General features: G+C 39.1%; 2 protein-coding genes across 5 annotated transcripts; one reads left to right on the top strand and one right to left on the bottom strand.

The window, feature by feature from the left end:
* The first annotated feature begins 5,767 nt into the window (after nt 1-5,767).
* On the top strand, nt 5,768-12,882 carry LOC119987223. Of its 3 annotated transcripts, XM_038832075.1 has the most exons (12): nt 5,768-5,941; nt 6,415-6,500; nt 6,986-7,257; nt 7,337-7,470; nt 7,578-7,713; nt 8,511-8,607; nt 8,706-8,772; nt 10,436-10,534; nt 10,977-11,066; nt 11,334-11,488; nt 12,191-12,292; nt 12,400-12,882. In XM_038832075.1, the coding sequence occupies exons 3-12, from the start codon at nt 7,005-7,007 to the stop codon at nt 12,548-12,550; spliced, it is 1,284 nt and encodes a 427-aa protein (XP_038688003.1). In that variant the 5' UTR covers nt 5,768-5,941; nt 6,415-6,500; nt 6,986-7,004; the 3' UTR covers nt 12,551-12,882. The 3 variants fall into 3 exon arrangements, with proteins under 3 accessions (XP_038688003.1, XP_038688002.1, XP_038688004.1); XM_038832074.1 differs by lacking the exon at nt 6,415-6,500; XM_038832076.1 differs by lacking the exons at nt 5,768-5,941; nt 6,415-6,500 and adding an exon at nt 6,744-6,893.
* A 287-nt stretch (nt 12,883-13,169) lies between these two features.
* LOC119987224 (coiled-coil domain-containing protein 12) lies at nt 13,170-15,480 on the bottom strand. Of its 2 annotated transcripts, XM_038832078.1 has the most exons (5): nt 15,327-15,480; nt 15,038-15,202; nt 14,735-14,864; nt 14,509-14,623; nt 13,170-13,569 (listed from the first exon to the last, which is right to left on the bottom strand). In XM_038832078.1, the coding sequence occupies exons 2-5, from the start codon at nt 15,190-15,192 to the stop codon at nt 13,511-13,513; spliced, it is 459 nt and encodes a 152-aa protein (XP_038688006.1). In that variant the 5' UTR covers nt 15,193-15,202; nt 15,327-15,480; the 3' UTR covers nt 13,170-13,510. The 2 variants fall into 2 exon arrangements, with proteins under 2 accessions (XP_038688006.1, XP_038688007.1); XM_038832079.1 differs by lacking the exon at nt 15,327-15,480 and having other exon boundaries at nt 15,038-15,320.
* Between the last annotated feature and the right edge of the window lie 2,082 nt (nt 15,481-17,562).

The raw sequence follows: 17,562 nt of genomic DNA on the forward strand, positions 1-17,562 counted from the left end.
CAAAAGGAGAGATGAGAAAATCATGAATAAACCCAATTAGTTGAGTAGATCCAAGTTGAGCTGAAGAATCTCTCCTCCTAGCTCCAAGAGTCGCCTCCCCCTCTGCTTTCGCTCTCCAGAAACTCAGTTCTAGGTCTCAAAACTCCTGCGGCTCGGCAAGTTCGCGAATTAAAACATACCAAAAAACTGTCTTGTGCGCCTAGGCGCGTTGTATTCACGCCTAGGCGCACCACGCCTAGGCGCACGCCTAGGCGCACGCCTAGGCGCAATCCTAGGCGTGCACAACTTCAAATTCACGCCCAACTCGCTGGACTGGGCGTGCACAAGTGATACTGGGCGTGCACAAATATTGCGCCTAGGCGTGGAATGATTCCACAATCTCCATACGACGTCCGATTTGCACGATTTTAGCGTCTACGGAAAGCTTGAGATGTCTAGTTTCCAATGCCTTTTATTTCGCTTGATTCCGATAACGTGACAAAAAGTTATAAGTATTTGAACACACGAAGGTCGGTGGACATTTTCTTCAGTTCAGCCCTTTTTTCATCACTTTTCATCCAAACCGCAATCAACCTATCAGAAATACAAATCAAAACATAAATACACTCATTATTTATCAAAAGAAAGCTTAAGAGGGGGATATTTCTACCAAAAACAATAGGTATTATCATACCTATCACGAGCCCTCTTGCTCGCCCCAACATAACCCTCGGATCCCCGTTTCCTCTTCTTCCTCGCTTCCTTCTCTTGATCCTCCAATATACCCTCTCCCCTATCTAACCCTTTCTTCGTCCGACTTTCTTTTCTTCTCTTTTCTTCCTCTTCCTCCATTGCCCGCACAATCCCTTCATCAACATCTTGTTTATCCACGTCCGCATCTGCTTCTGTAATCTCTAACTTAGGACCGCTCGTTGAAATGTCTATCTCCCCTACGACGACATCTTGGGCAGCCACCCCTACAGAGGCAAGCGAAACTCCTTCGCTTCGCTTCATTGCCGCTTCCTCCTCCTCACTAACCATCGCTTCTGCCCTCATCTTGGCCGCCCACGCGGCCATGCCCTCGACGTCCTCCGCCACAGGAATCTCCTCATAAACTGGAAACGAATCTCTCTCTTTTTCCTTCGCCCTTTCCTCCGATCGAGCCATATTTGCTAACTCCTTCAATGAATAGAACGGCTTAAACACCTTGGGAGAAGTTGACACTTGGCCTCTACCAACGTTAGATTTCTTCTTCGACTTCTGTGAAAGATGCTTCGACGCCTCCAACGCTATAACAGTTATTCGTGGCGCAGAACCCTCCATCGGGTAGATGTCATCTTCCCTAACCAAAGTCTCCTCCTCAGTCGCCTCGTTTATCTTGGACGCCCGTTCACCCATAACTCGCTCAGCAACCTTGGTCGCCCCAGCTGACTCAGGAAGATCAACTACCTCAACCACTTCGTCCGCTCCTGATACTAGAACGACCCTGGTAGCCCCAGGTGGTGGCGTCCCTCGATCGACGGTAACTTTGGCCTTCAACACCCTTTCCTTAGACGCCTTCTTGATTCCTGTAAGACAACGCGCTTTTAGGGACAATCAAAACATGTGCAATGCATATTTAATTTCTACTTGGCCCTTACCAACAATCTTGGGAAACCTTTCAACATCAGGCACAAGCTCCGCCATGATATTCTTTAAACTCCTCTCATGGTCTGGAAGATCCCTCATCTTCTTGGCCGCCAGAGTAGGACGATCCTCTTGACCTTTCTTCCTCGGCGGATCCTTTGGAACTACGGAACGAACAAAATGTAAGTCGGATACTGTAGAAATTATTCATTGAACGTCGAAATGAACATACTTACTTGAAGGTTTTACCCAACGCATCGGGAAAATCTCTGCGCCGAACATGGCCGCCCCTTGGGCAAAGAAGTACTCAGTCTTCCAAGTGTCGTGATCGTTTGAAGTATAGTCCAATATGATAGGAGGAACGTTCCTCCGCGTGATGACCATGCACCGCCCCTTCTCGTCCTTGTGCTCTTTGAAACCATATATCGAGAGGAAATCTTCTACGCTAAATTCGATGCTAAACTTCCTACTCAGATGTTGAACGCCCAAAATCACTCTCAGAGAATTCGGCATGAATTGACCAAGTGATATGCCTAACTCACTTAAAATCCCCCCCAACAACGGAGGAACTGGGAAGTTAAAACCAATCCTGAACATTATCCCGTAAAGAGACACCTCCGTCCCACGATCAGTGTCGACCTTCTCGTATGATTTGGGCGCTCGAAGCCTTATGATATCCGGTATCTTAGCCGCTGATCTTAAAGTCGATAGAAACTCCGAGTCCACCAACGACCCAGGATTGAGGATTGAAGGAAGAATCCTTAGAGACTCTAGTATATCCACTTCCTCGGCGGTGGATCCCGCCTTAACTTGACCACCCTCCTTCGGAGACGCACGAACATTGACGGACGAACCTTTCTTGTGCCCCAACATCTTCGTCTTCATAGAAAACAAGGGAAACTACGGCTGGATAATATTCAAAGGAAATACACTTCCTCTCTCTAAAAACACTCTTATTCTCTCTCTAGAAAGGTGAAAGTTAAAACGAATGAAGTAAAAATGAGGAGGACCCCACTATTTATACTAAAGAAACCAGGGGCAGAACGGTCTTAATCAAAACCAATGATGAGGCACGTCGTTTCACGAAACGGCGCCCATCAACCACGTCCCCCGAAATCCTCATCTCTTCCAAACAACTCACGAATCTCAGCTTGCCACGTCAGTCAACCCCGTCGCTAATGCCCCCAATTTGCAAGACACAATCCCTCGATGCATTCAATGCCTATCCCTTCGTAACGTACGTCATTCAATGCATACCATTACCATCTCCAAACCTTGAACACTTGAACAATCCAAGTCGGTCAACAGGTCCACTTGAGCAACCAAGTCGGTCAATAGGGCCACTTGAGCAATCCAAGTTGGTTAACAGAACCACCTGAGCGACCCCGTACGTGCATATACCCCGCACCATATTGATCGTGCACCTAAAGCACTATCTCCTATCGTGCCTCCGCCCCCCTGAGGTAACGGTCGTCTGAGATCGTTGTCGAACCTGGCCCCGACAAATCAAACAGCCTAGCACGTCGTATCAGACAGTCTGCAGCCACCTCCTGACACCGAGCCGCCTGACCACTGTACAACCCTGACTTCAACCAACCAAAATAGGCAGCGTGTCCTGACACTCGACACCACCTCCCCATATCTGCCTGCGAACTGTACCACAGTACCCAGTATGTCAGTCTTGGTAGGCTAGTTACCCCACTATAAAAGGCTCCCTCCCCTCGGGAGTGGGATACGCAATCTTGGAGACTCAGACCCCTTGCTCTCTCACTTTCTTCAACCTTCAGTTCATACACAGCTACCATGCATTTTGCATCCACCATTTCCATATCAGCATTCGCACTTTATGATTCATATATCTTTGCTTTGACCAACCTGATTCCAATTGACTGACTTGAGCGTCGGAGGCTCTTTGGCATGGACCCCACCGGTGCCCAAGTTCTTTAATCTCTACCTTACTTTGTTTCTCAGGATCCCGCTGTAGAAGGCCTCCATAGAAATTACGTTGACTATTCAACGATTGTAGATTCGGGTATCTACACGTATATGTTACAATCGATGGAATTATATAATATTGGTGTATTTTTTCATGTTAGAATAGCTAGCTTATCAAAAAAAAAAAATTAAAATGTCGGAATAGCTAGGTTAAACAGACACACAAACATTAATTGTCATTTTGCACATTGAGATGCTGAGATGGATGGATGCCATATAATTAATTAATACGTACGTACGGAGTACTTGTCCAATTTTAGGCTGAGATGGATGCATGTTACTGTATATAATACGTAAGGACTTTGTCCAATTTTCATGCATTATTATATGCGTATGAAAGAAAGCTAAAAAGCTTGAGGCTTGGTGAATGAAAACCAGCTTATCGATCTCAATTCGCAAGCAGGGAGCTAGCGACTCATATTTCATTAATGTTTTGAGGTTTCCCAGGACAGTATGCAATCAATTGGCATGGAGTCTTTATTTTTTGGGGGGATCAGTCATCAGTGTTCAGTAACAAGACAAGAAACATGCATTGTCTTTGCCTAATTGCCTTGGTGAAAATCAATTTTGACGTTGCTGTGAAATCTGATTGTATGGATGTGAATGCAGTACGTAGCAAGGGATATTCTGAGGACCACTTTCTATATATATCTGTATGGAGTGTAGCTATTTTGGGAGAAGCTTTAGCGTTTAAGTTGGCTTTGGAGTACTGAATTTGGAAGAATTACTATAATTCTTCAAGTTGAAGGGGATTCCCTTAATTACCATAATCAATGCAATTAACAATGTTGTATCTTGGGTGGATGACGAGATATATACAGGACATATATAATCTGAGCTCTTCGAAAAGGGTTGCTTGTATTTCCTGGGACTGGGAGAGCGTCTCATGCATGTGTACAGAGAAGCTAAGGCTCCGTTTGACACAGAGAAAAATTTGATTTTCAATGCTAGTGGAAATGCTGTGAAAAATATGTTGAGTTTAAAGCTGTGAAATATATTGTGAGGTGTTTAGTGAACTAAAAACTGACGCTAACTGAAAAACTGTTGAAATAAAGTATTATAATATTAATTTTTATTTTTATATTAAAATTAATCTAATAAATATAATTCTTATTAAATATAATTATATTTTAATAAAAAGTATAAATTAATTAAAAATACAATAAATGTAACAAAATTTATTTGATTAATTAAATATAAATTAAAAAATACAATAAATGTAAGTTTAATTAATTTGATTAATTAAAAAAATACTTAAAATTAATTTTAAATGTAAATTATATTTGATTAATTAAATTAATATTTAAAATTAATTTGAAGTATTTTTTTAATTAATCAAATTAATTTAACTTACATTTATTGTATTTTTTAATTTATATTTAAATCATTAAATAATAATACTTTATATAAAAGTGTGGGACCCATACTTTAAAAATTAAAAAAAAAACAAAAAGCTACAGCGGAATTTCCACTGAGGGAGCTTCTTTTGCGCCAGTGGATCCGCTGGCTCCACTTCCATTTATGCTGTGCCAAACAGGCAGTAACATTTGGGCTCATGTATATATGTTGTTGCTCATTGGTGTGCTAAAGTCAAGGGGTCTGCTCATCTTTCTCCTCAAGTTCTAGAGCTCATATTCATATATAGCTAAAGGATGCTGATTTCATGTGGGCATGCGAGTCACGTACAAAGTGAAACAGGAATACAGGATCTATATAACTTTATTCCCACACTCAGACACGGTGGTTGTCTTACTATTCTTTACTTTGAACGTAGAAGGAATATCAATTTTTATATATATATATATATCTGTATACAATTACATTAATCATGTCTTCTCTTTTTTTTTTTGCTCTTTTTGAAGTACAATCACGTCCTCTCCTCCGACTATAAGGAAGTTTTAACTTTTTCATCCACTATTACTGACTGTTCGTTTTTTTGGACGGAAAAAGATGACAAGGAACCAAAACAAACAAATTAATACAAGTAACAATCAAGTAAATTGAAGTCAAGTGGCGTACAATAATTGATGTCCGGCGGCAAGAGCATTAACTTTATTAGGCGCCAGTTTAACGCTCTCTGTAATTAGTTATTTTTAACTAACTAAAGTTTAGTTTTTAATAAGTTAACTGGGTTATAATCTGCAACTATATATATAAACCACTTTCATGGTTTCGTCTACCCTGGGCCTGTATGTCCAGAATTATTATTCCTAATTTCTAATTCGGATTGCCGTATTTCTGATCTCAATCACGCATTCTCTAGGTTTTTCTCTGCTCTTTCTATTTTTTGTCTGCGCCTCATCTCAATTTTGACTTCACTTCAGTCATACGAGTTTCCATGGTAAGCACTTCTCAATTTCTATCTCTTCAATGTGTGCCCCGAACAGGACAAGTTGGTTCTTCAGACTTTGATCAGAAAAACCTTTTAGCTTGGAGACGAGTTGATTTGGGTTCAATTGATACAGTGTTTTCCCCCCCTTCTTTTAATGACTTTTGGAGTCATTTATGCTTTCTTAGCACTCATTAGTCAAAACTCACTATTTCCCGATGATGTTCTTCATTAATTCGCATTTCGTCCTCTTTATGCAATTTTGCAATCCACATATTCGGGTTTTTCTTTCATAACGTTTTGGAGATGGACAAAGGAAAGAATATAGCTTTGCTTTACTTCGCAATTTTTCTTTTATGTTTCTGCGCCATTTTACTATTATATGCCTTACTCATAATCCTAATCCTGTTCAATTTGTCGCTATTTTGGTTTATAATTAATTTCATTCTGTGAATTTATGTTCACTTACTCATCCCTCTCCTCAGACCTCGCATTCCCCTTTTCAAGATTTGGTGCAGAAATTAAATGTTTTGAGCCTCCAGTGATCCTTTTGATAGGGGACGACGTAGAGGTATTTCTTTTTGAAAGAAAAAAAAATTTGAGACTTTTTTGAATGAGTGAAGATGTGAATAGTCAGACTTTTGAGAGAAATTAATAGAGAGAGATTTATTTTCTTTTCGATGATATGGTTCATCAATAAATTACTCCCATTTATTTATATATATATATATATATATATTTTTTTTTTTTTTGGAGGTTCAAGGGGCTGATATTTGATGCTTCACGTGAGTAACCTACTTATGCTTTTTTGGTTGGGGGCATTTAATTTCTTCTCTTTATGGCCTGCTTATGACTAATACTCCCCTTTCTGTGAATTTTGTATACATTCTTCCAACCTCAATATGCGAATCATCTTTTGATCCACTTCTTATTCATGGGAGTCTACCAGCTTCCTCTTCTTGGGGTATTACAGTTTGACGAGTGAGATATTGAAATAACAGGAAAGCTTAATTTTTTGCAGCGGATTCACCTTTTTCTTTCCACCTGGATTTGCAGATACATTAAGTTTTAGGACATGGGGTGTCTGGTGTCTACCCCAAAGGAGTCTGGTGTAAATCGAAGGCGGCCTGGAAACATCGGAGAAGTTTCTGTCTATGTACCTGGTTTTCGGATTCCTAAACCAGTTGATTTCTTCCTGTCACTGGGTGACCACTTGTCTAAGAGTATATTGGAACGACTCTCTGCTCTTAGAACACATATAGTCGTAATGGCGGGCCAAGAAGCACCAACTGTTACCAGAACAAGGAGAAGAACAGCAACACAGCATGGTTTGTTGTAGCAAAGCTTGACGCTTTCTGTGATTTGTTGGGTTCTATTACACGATATATGATACATTGTTGCCTACAGGAGGTTCGACACTCTCTGATCTTCATCAGGCTCTCGAAGATTACTTGCCAGTCCTGTTGGGATTAGTTAAAGATGGAAGCCAACTACAATACAGGGTACAATTTGTTTGGGTAAATCAGGAGGATGATGCAGAGGTAAGAGCCTTGGATAGTTTATCAATTGTTTAGTCATTACCTTGTTTTATGGTTTATGATTGTCTCGTCCTGTTTGATGACTTGATGGTTTGATAATAATATTTCAGGAAACATCCATGCCTAATGCATGGTATGAGGTATTGTCTGTTCTGCATTTGATGGCAATGCTCTCACTATCACAGGCAAACTTATTGCTTCTTCCAAGATCATCTGCTGATGGTTATCAGCCAAAAGTGTCAGAAGGTAGGTTTGTTCAACAGATCATGCCTGTTGAATAGCACAATTGGCCTGCTCGTCTTTCAAACAGAATTCATATAAGAGTACACAAATGTATTTACATTTTGCATTTTAAAGTTGAATTTCAAAATCAAATGAGCTTTTGCCAAAAAGGCATAGTAAGCAAGTTTCAACTGAAGACAGAAATGACTGATACGCAAGATGAACAATGAAAAAAACTGTGAAAAAACTCTGTTTCTTGTCTTTTATGCATGCTGCTTCTTGTTTATGCATGCTGCTGCTTGTTAATTGTTATTACGAGGTAGTTCTTGGCTTCTCGCATATCTCAAAGATGAAGAAATAGTTGATAAATGTGCTGAGCCACACACAAAAGTTGACAATTACTGATTGAATAATCTGTACTGCTTAATATGTATGCAATCAAAGCATGAAGGGATCATGTAATTATTTGGTTTATTTTAAAATGATTCATAACTGTTTGAAAGCTTGAGAAAGGATGTGCAGTGATTAGAGAAATAGTCTTCAATGCTTTAGGAAACCTTTTTGTTAGTTTGGTGAAGATTACTGCGATAATCTTTAGGTATGACTAAGTTATTGATGAGTTGGTAGGGTAATTTATCCTGTTTAAAAATGCAAAGATATAATCAATATGCAGGTCACGCGAATTGAGCTTATGATGTATTTGGTAGTTTGTCTTGGCGAGTTTGTAGGTTGCTTCTTTCTCAATGTTTGATGCATTACATGGGAACTGTTGCTCGTACTTTTCTTACTAAAGGGGCATTATTTTATCTTTTCATCTGCAGAGAACAGGCGTGCTTGCATTGATATTCTCTTAAGGGCCGCAGGATACCTGGATTGTGCTGTTCGACAGGTCCTTCCACAACTACCTACTGAAGTCAGGTTTAAATAGATGAAAAAATTGCTCCAAAATAAATTCATTATGATTGTCTTCATGATTTTCAAGGTTTTTCTTATGCATAATTTTGCTTCGGTTGTAGGAGAAGCTTACCAATAGACTTAGCAGAGGGAGTTCTCCGAGCACTTTGCTTGCAAGCATTAGGCGAGGTATTTGAAAACCAGATTTAGTTGATCTAATGATGAATGGTCTGTATTAGTTCAAACATATAAATGGTCTAAGACCATTTAAGATATCTGATAAAGATGGACAACCTTTCTTTGTCCATCATTTCTGATGATCATGGAAAGATTTGGCTAGCCTTTGACAAGTGTGGTTTAAAACAAGTAGAAATTATTTTGATCTGTTTCACTTTCTGTACAATCTGAAATTGAGTCTTAGGCACAGATCTGGGACTTTCTGTGAATACCAAATTGAGGAAAAAGAGAGCATTCACCAGGGAGTGAGGTCTTGTTGCCATTTGCCTCAGAGGGGGTAGTTAATCACTTTTCATATAGTTAAGCATATCTCCAAGACTCCAAACAATCTAGAACAGGTATGGCCTTGGAGTCTTGTATTACATGACATTTCCTTTTAAATTGGGAGGAAAATGGCGGTACAAGTTCATGTGATTTGGCATATCAGAAACCTTCTTCAATTGTGTTATCAACTTAAAATTATCCTTTTTTGCTTCTGACCATCCGATTATTTATTGTGTTTTAATGTCCAATTACGTCAACAATACAAGGTAAATGATTACATTTTTCGTGGTACTCATAATAAAAGTGATAATTTCAGTACCTCTAGCATTCTTACTGCACAGAGGAAAATTACTCTCATTGACAACAGAAATGGATATTTGGACGACAGAGATGGAAAATAGCTTGGAACATGATCTTTAGAGGGTTGTTTTGGTTCCTATGCTTGTGTTAACTTTTATTATACCTTTAGCATTTGGTTGAGTCTTGGGTATCAATTTTTTCCTTGGCTTATGTGTGCCTGGTGAGCTTTTTTTTTTTTTAATTTTATTTCGAGGGAAAGCAAAAGCTTCATTAGGCACAGTTTAGGATTACAGAATAACTAGGATAAAACTTACATGGGTAATCAGTTGGTTACGGTTATTCTCATAGAATGTAAATAATCAAAAAGTTATAAGGGGAATGTTATGCTCGTATTTAATAGTTTTCCTGTCGTTTACATTCTGAAATTTCTTACTTTAGTTCCTTCTGTGCTTAATTTTATTTTTTTGTTGAGGCATTATCCTGTATCGGATGAATGTTTGACAATGATGATAATGCCCTTTTAGGAGTAACTAACCCATGTGTATCAGTAATTGGAGGAACTAGAGGTTCTGTGTAATCTCTGGTTTACATCAGCCTGGTACAAATTTTTTTTTATTAAGAAAGTGATATTACAATATGTTTTGTGTTTTCCTGTATTATGTTCAAACTCTGATGTCTTTCTTTGATTTTATTAGATCTGTTTGTAAATGACAGTTATTCCAAAAATTTTCTGTCTACCTGCTCCCCTCCTTGCACGTCCAATTCTCTTTGACTGATGCACATCCTTTTGAAACTCACAGGGTCTTGCTTGTGATATCTCATCATATCCCTTTCTCTTTCTTTTGTTAATGGATGACTTCTTTCTGTCAGTTATACATTCATGGCCATAGTTTTGTCTGCTTTGACTCTCTAGAATTTAGAAGTTGATGCATGTTCTTTTGATCTTTTCCTCGTAGAGGGACTCAATTAAATTTACTTTGGAAAAATAAATTTATTAAAATGACTTCTCTGTTTCTTTTAAGTCTAATGTCCACTCTGCGGTCCAATGCAGGGTGTTGATATTCAACTTGGAATGGCAATTGATAGTGCCAAGGCTACTCTAGCTGTGAAGCGCAGACTTGCATGTGAGATGGTAAAATACTGGCAGCAGGTATGAATGCTGAATCATATGTCACTTTTGGACTGAAGTTCATGGATTTCGTTTAACTGTTGCAATATTGTCATGAATTTTCCATGTATCCTCATTAATAAATACTTCTGATTTGCTTTATCTTTGTTTCATTTGCTCGCACTTGATATTGTTCAGTTACAAAGTACAATTTTGTTCTTTATATAAACTACTACTATGAAGCCAAAAGTTTTTACATGGATTTATTATGTTGAAAGCTTTAAACACTTGAGAGAAGGATGACTTCATTCCTTCTATATAGAGGGATTCATTTTGGTTACATTCTATCATGTGATCACCTTGTGTAGAAGGATTTCTTGAATCTATAGATGATGTATTCTTATTTTCTAGTTAAATGAAAGGGTGGAATCCTGAGCCTGAAAAAATAGTTGTTTTTTTTTTTCTTGTACTATTTACTTGGCAGGCTCAAGATAACATTATGAATCTTCGGTTAGCTAATGGTTGGGGAGAAAAGCATAGGCTCTTCATAAAGTGGAAATTTGTAGAAGCGAAGGTATTTAAAATGTTCTTTAATTTTCACATTCCTTTTTTATTGTCCACCCACTTTCTGGCATGGTTATTATGCAAAATCAAACTGATCTCTTGTGCATTCAATTCAACCTCCTCTCACCTTACAAATGGTTATGTCAATCGGCCTAGTGGACCGATGTTGATTTCTTTCTCCAGCATTTTATTGAATCTTATAAGCCATTGTTGAATTTTGTGTTTATTCAATCAAGTTCTAATCGATTCTGTCTTATCTTGTTGGGTCTTCTGTAAGGCTACAGCATATTATTACCACGGCCTGATCCTTGATGAGGGGAACACAGAGAAGTCTCATGGAATGGCCGTAGCTGCCCTGCAAGCAGCAGATGAGTATTTTAAAGAAAGTAAGAGGGCAAGTGAGGCATTTAATGCAGCTGCACCACTTTCTAGGTAATCAACTGAAGACCTTTGGTTTTGGATTTGTTGAAGTAATATATAAAAGAAAAATAGTCGCTCTTCCTATCAGCATAAGCTTTTAGGATGTGTGTTTAACGAAAAAGAGTTGTCTTCTAAAAAGGGACATAAGTTTTGTTCGGGGATGGAAAGTCTTTGTCATTTCTCTCATGAACAGCAAAGAGTACGTAGCATGAGAAACACATCTAGAACACTGAACACTCTGAATATCATTGCTTTTGCATGAGCAAGGCTTGTTTCCCTTTTCTAACTGTAAAAGTATATGTTCATCATAAAAGTGTGCTCTCCGTGAAATACTACAATTTTTAGTTTTGACTTGTTTATGATAATGATAGAAATCATTATTATTACCCACTACAATCAATATAAGCTAGAACTTTCAATTGATTCGATAATCAAGTCATGGGTCTTTCTACTTGCTTGCACATGATGAGAAAATGGTTATTGGTATTTATAAGGTGTATTTTTCTTGTGAATCTTTGCAGTTGATCATTTAAGTGCTTATTTGCATTTAGGGTGGGATTAAATAATATGCGAAATTTTTTTCTTGTTGCAACGCAACTATGTTAGTCGTGCTTTTGCTTTTCCTTATGTTTAAGAAGAGAAACATATTAAGATAGATTAGCAGACTTTGTTCGTTTAGTGACTACCTAATCCTCATTTGTGGTTTTTGAGTAGAAATCCACCTCTTTGGGGTACCATGAAGTATCTTTCTGAGAAAATTCCAAAGGATACTTCGAGCAAGGTGCGAATAAACCGTGATTTATATTCTTATGAAAGGTAATTGTTTTAACAAAGAAACAGTAATTCGCATGCTTTAAGTTTTAAATAAATTATAGGTTCAGTAAGATTTCAATAATTTGGTGTACCGGTACTGTTGCCTACAGAATAATGGAGACAGCACCGACTTTGCCAGACTTTGCATTGGCTCTGAAACCAGATGAATACCAACTTCCTTCTGTGCATTCCTGTTGGTATGAGGAGAACTTGAGCAGGGGGCAAACTGGCACCAACCAAGTTGCAGGTGACAGGAGATAAAGGCAACATGTGTATCATTTTTACAGTTGGATGGCCAATCACAATATGGAACGGCCAGCTGATACCAAGTGAGTTTCTTCAGCTGTGTGCACCAAAGGTCAAGTTTAGCTGTTTCTATTAGTTTCCATTTCCTTTGTATTTGATTCTCCCCTCCCCCCTCTACTTGATGAGATTTGCAAATTGCAAGACAAGCCATAGATACTCATACAAGTCTCTGTTTCTTGTAAAACATGTATAAATTTCTGTATGCCCTTTTGTGGTTCGAAATTAAAGTAGTTTGAGATTGATGCCGTTTGAATAGAGAACTTTGTTCTTTCGTGTGCACTTTATCATTGGAATTAGGGAGATTCCGTGCATATCAGTCTGCTGTGTTATGCAGAAGGTTGCTGATAGCCATTGGAGTTTGATCTGCAAATAAATTTGCAAGAACCACAGTTTCGTTTAAAACTTATAGGTGGCTCTATGCCGAACTCCTTATCATCCTCTCCAATTCTGCTAGAGCTTCACAATCTGGTTTGGTCCATTATTCAAAGTAACACCATATTTGTCCATGTGAAGCGTTAGCATCTAAACCATCGCACCCAGAAACTACAAAGCTAAAATATGCGAGTAGACAATCCATGACATAATATCCTCGCGTTAGGTTCTCCATGTTCCAAGTAACGAGCATTGCCAAAATATGAGAGTACACTACACAGCTTGCCTCATAATAGAAGTTGTTAACCAAATCACTGAAATATCAACTTCTAGAAACATAATATCTTAGGCCATACAAGCAGAAAAGAGTAAGCTGCCAATCTTCCAAGAATTTCCATACGTGGACCACCAAGCCACGGCACAAGCTGCATATCAGTGCTTTACATTAGCTTTTTCATATTTTGCTGGGTGACAATCTGCAACTCCCAGTCAGTGGATGACAAACTAAAATGCCTCGTCAACATATCTTTGGTCATGTAATTTCTAATCTTCCTCTCCATTGGTAACATCCTCAGCCAACTGCTTCTCCTTCTCTTGTTGCTCTGTAAATGACGAATCCATACAAGTTAATAAACTAATAACTTCTAACACTAGTATAGCACATCTAACTATAAGGTATGAAAAGAGAAACTATGATCTTCAACAAATAAGGGATTCCATGTTTTTCATTTTTTTATTGCGACCATGATTTGCGGAAATTTAAGAGGTCCTTTTCATAAATAGCATAAGTTTTGATGCTTTCTGAAAGCAAATGTATTATGTCATTTCCAGATACAGTCAAAACATGGAGATAATCAACGATACAACCATACAAACACAATCTCTCTCTATGTAAGAACCTCTACAGGAGAGGAAAGAGCCAGTGCACTCAAGGGCAGACTATGAAGCTAAATCTTATCAAACTTTACAATACATGTGCTCGTAAATCTCCGAGAGTTTAATACTGATGCTGAATAATGCATTGGACTAGACAGGTTAACCTTCCTAACACCCCTCGGGCAGGACAAACCCAGTTTGTCAATTAGAATCAATGTCATGACTTAACAGAGTGAGTGTTAGATATATCACTACTTGGAAACCAAAGATTTGAAAATGAGAGCACAAACGGCCACTGAGAACTTCAGAGAGTATTAAAAAGTCACAAATACACATCAGAACTTGCAACACAATTGTAGTACAAAAGGATACTTCTCAAAGCTCACATAACATGGTAAAAAGGTTAAATAGAAGACCAAATTCATTTGATTATTCTAGTCACAGTTCCGCTGAAATACCACAAAATCTGAGAGTTAAATTTGCAAAAAAAAATTGACATATCAAGGTATAAAAGGTTGTTTAAAAATTGTAATTTGTATAAAAGCCAAAGAATTTATGATAGCCAAGCCCTGCGATGGAAGACAAAGCAAATACGAAACTCAGTCATCGTGCAACAAGTGGAGAGCATACTCTTACTCACAGAGCGAAAAACAAAAAATACTTACCCATCAGCTTAAACATAGCCTTCTGGGTGCGTCTCTCCAGCTTGTCAAGCTTCTTTTGGACATCCCTCCGCAGGTCCCAGTTGGGTTTCTTTGGAGCAATGTTGAGGAATGGATCCTAGAAGATTGACTCAAAATTCAGAAATCGCAAAAAACAAAAAACACGGTATAGTGGAAAAAAAAGAAGAAAATCAACCCCAAAAAATAAGAAAAAAATAACGGGAGGAACCTCTTTGTTATCAGGAGGAGGAGCAGCAGCAACAGGGTCCTCAAACTTTGGAAGGACAGGGGCAGCAAGCTTAGCTTCCTGAAGCTCCTTATCTTGAGGAACATAATTCCGAAATTTCATGCTTGGATTACTGCTTAAAAGGGAGTTATAGTACAATTCAATGCCTAATAAAGTGATAAAAAGTCATTTCTTTATCAAACTCATCAACTTTAATCTTCAATTTTATGTTCCCAAAATTACACTTGATAATCATAATAGTCAAGCAACAAAAGTAAAAGAAGACAAAGATGAAGAAGTACGCACGAGTCGCGGGTACCATCATTAGCATCACCATCAATATTGGAGCTGGGGTCGACTTCATCGGGAGTGTGAAGGAGCTCCTGAGCAGCTCTGAGTGCTCTCAGCCTCTCTCTTCGCGCGACCGCAGCTTGTTCTATGGACTCCTCTTCCGTCGCCATTGCCTTTCACCTAAACACCCACAGATGAACAGATAACGACTCAAATTGACCGGTGAATCTCAATATACGATATAGTTCTAGGGTTTCCGAATATTGGAAAGAACAAGAAAGAACGAGATTTATGTGTTACGCACCTGAAAGATCGCAACTTCGGCCAAAGTTTCTCAGCTTTCGCTAGTTTTTACTGTTTTTATACTATGGTGGAGTCCGAGGGGAAGCGATAATTTTACGTTTTTTTAGCCCAGACTACAAAAGGCCCATTTTCCAAACTGGGTTTGTTAAAGGCCCATTCTCAAAGGGTAAGTTTTCCAGTAGTGGCCGAGAGAAATCGCTCAGTTATGAACTAATGGTTGTGCAGAGAAGCTTTTGGCTGCATCTGTAAAGAAAACAGAGAAAGAGAATTGTGTATGGTGTTGAGAAAATTGTATGTTCATTTACATCTATGTTAGTGATATATATAGGAGAAGAAAGCACTAAGTCAAGCCTAAACAATGGCAAACAACTAGAAACATTGCCTAATTTATGCATGCATTTAAGGTAATGGAATCAATAATATATTCTCCTTGATATCCTCCTTGATATCCTCCTTAACATGTTCCTTGATATCCTCCTTAATATCCTCCTTAACATCCTCCTTAATTTCCTCTTTAATACTCCCCCTCAAGTTGGAATAGATGTTGACTATGCCCAACTTGCTAAGTAAGATGTAAAATTGTGGGACACCTACAGCCTTCGTGAAAATGTCTGCCGGTTGCTTCGAGGTTGAGATGTGAAATGTCTTGAGTAAACCGGCCTGAATTTTTTCTCTTACAAGATGACAGTCAATCTCTATGTGTTTCGTTCGTTCGTGAAATACTGGATTTGACGCTATATGTAATGCTGCTTGATTGTCACAATACAACCTAGCTGGTTGTGGATGCTTGATTCCAAGATCACATAGAATGTACTTTAACCAAGTTATTTCACAACATGCCGAAGCCATGGAACGATACTCTGCTTCCGCGCTTGAGCGGGACACTGTGTTTTGTTTCTTAGTTTTCCAAGAGATCAGTGATTGTCCGAGGAACATGCAATATCCTGTGGTGGAACGACGTGTGTCTCGACATCTAGCCCAATCCGCATCGCAAAAAGCATTCAGCTGTATCGGACTAGTGGCAGAGAATAAAATACCTTGTCCGGGGGCTTGCTTGATGTACCGCAATACTCGGTAAGCTGCTTCCAGATGTGGAGTACGGGGCTTATCCATGTATTGGCTAAGAATATGGACAGCATACACTAAGTCTGGGCGAGTAAGTGTCAAGTATATCAACCTTCCAACAAGTCTTCGATAAGAAAAAGGATCACTGATGCACTCTCCATCAGTCTTGTTGAGGGATAAATTTTGTTCCATAGGAGTGTTGACTGACCTAGCAGCAAGGTAGCCTGCATCCTCCAGTATTTCAAGGGCATATTTACGTTGTGAAATAGCAATCCCCTTGCTAGAACGTGCAATCTCTATACCCAAGAAATATTTCAACTCACCGAGATCCTTCAACTTAAATTGTCTCATGAGACCATTTGTAACTTCCTCAATGTCTTGCAGACTATTCCCTGTGAGGATGACATCATCAACATAAACAAGAAGTGCAGTGAAGATGCTACCTCGGGTTCGGATGAAGAGTGAATAGTCCGACTTAGATTGATGAAAACCAGCAAGTTTGAGTGCTGTAGACAATTTTATGAACCATTGGCGAGAGGCTTGTTTGAGCCCGTACAGAGATTTGTGCAACTTGCATACACGAGTCTCCCCCTTTCGTCCGAAACCCTGAGGTAGGGACATATATACTTCTTCCTCAAGATCGCCATGGAGAAACGCGTTATTGACGTCAAGCTGACGAAGATGCCAATGTTGGGTGGCAGCCACGGCAAGCAGGAGACGGACGGTAACAAGCTTGGCAACTGGGGCAAAAGTCTCCCTGTAATCAAAACCTTCAATCTGACTGTAACCTTTGGCAACCAACCGTGCCTTGTAACGTTCAACCGTGCCATCAGGATTGAATTTGATTTTGTAAACCCATTTGCAGCCAACAGGTTTCTTGTGCGGTGGCAGTGGTTGGAGGGACCACGTACCATTTTCTTGGAGAGCCTGAAGCTCTTGGTCCATAGCATGGCGCCATTGGGGGTCCTTGACAGCTTGGGAAAAGGTGGTGGGTGTTTTGATGGCTGAGATGGATGTGGCAAAGGCCCTGTGGGAAGGAGACAAGTTATCATAGGATATAACATGAGATAAAGGGTGAGAAGTACCTGTATGTCCAGCCAATGATGGAGGCGATGACGGTGGATCCCGAGTGGGCAATGAAACCTCCACATGGTAGTGTTGAAGATAACTGG

This window comes from Tripterygium wilfordii, chromosome 20 (assembly GCF_013401445.1).
Source record: "Tripterygium wilfordii isolate XIE 37 chromosome 20, ASM1340144v1, whole genome shotgun sequence".
NCBI classification, from domain to species: Eukaryota; Viridiplantae; Streptophyta; class Magnoliopsida; order Celastrales; family Celastraceae; genus Tripterygium; species Tripterygium wilfordii.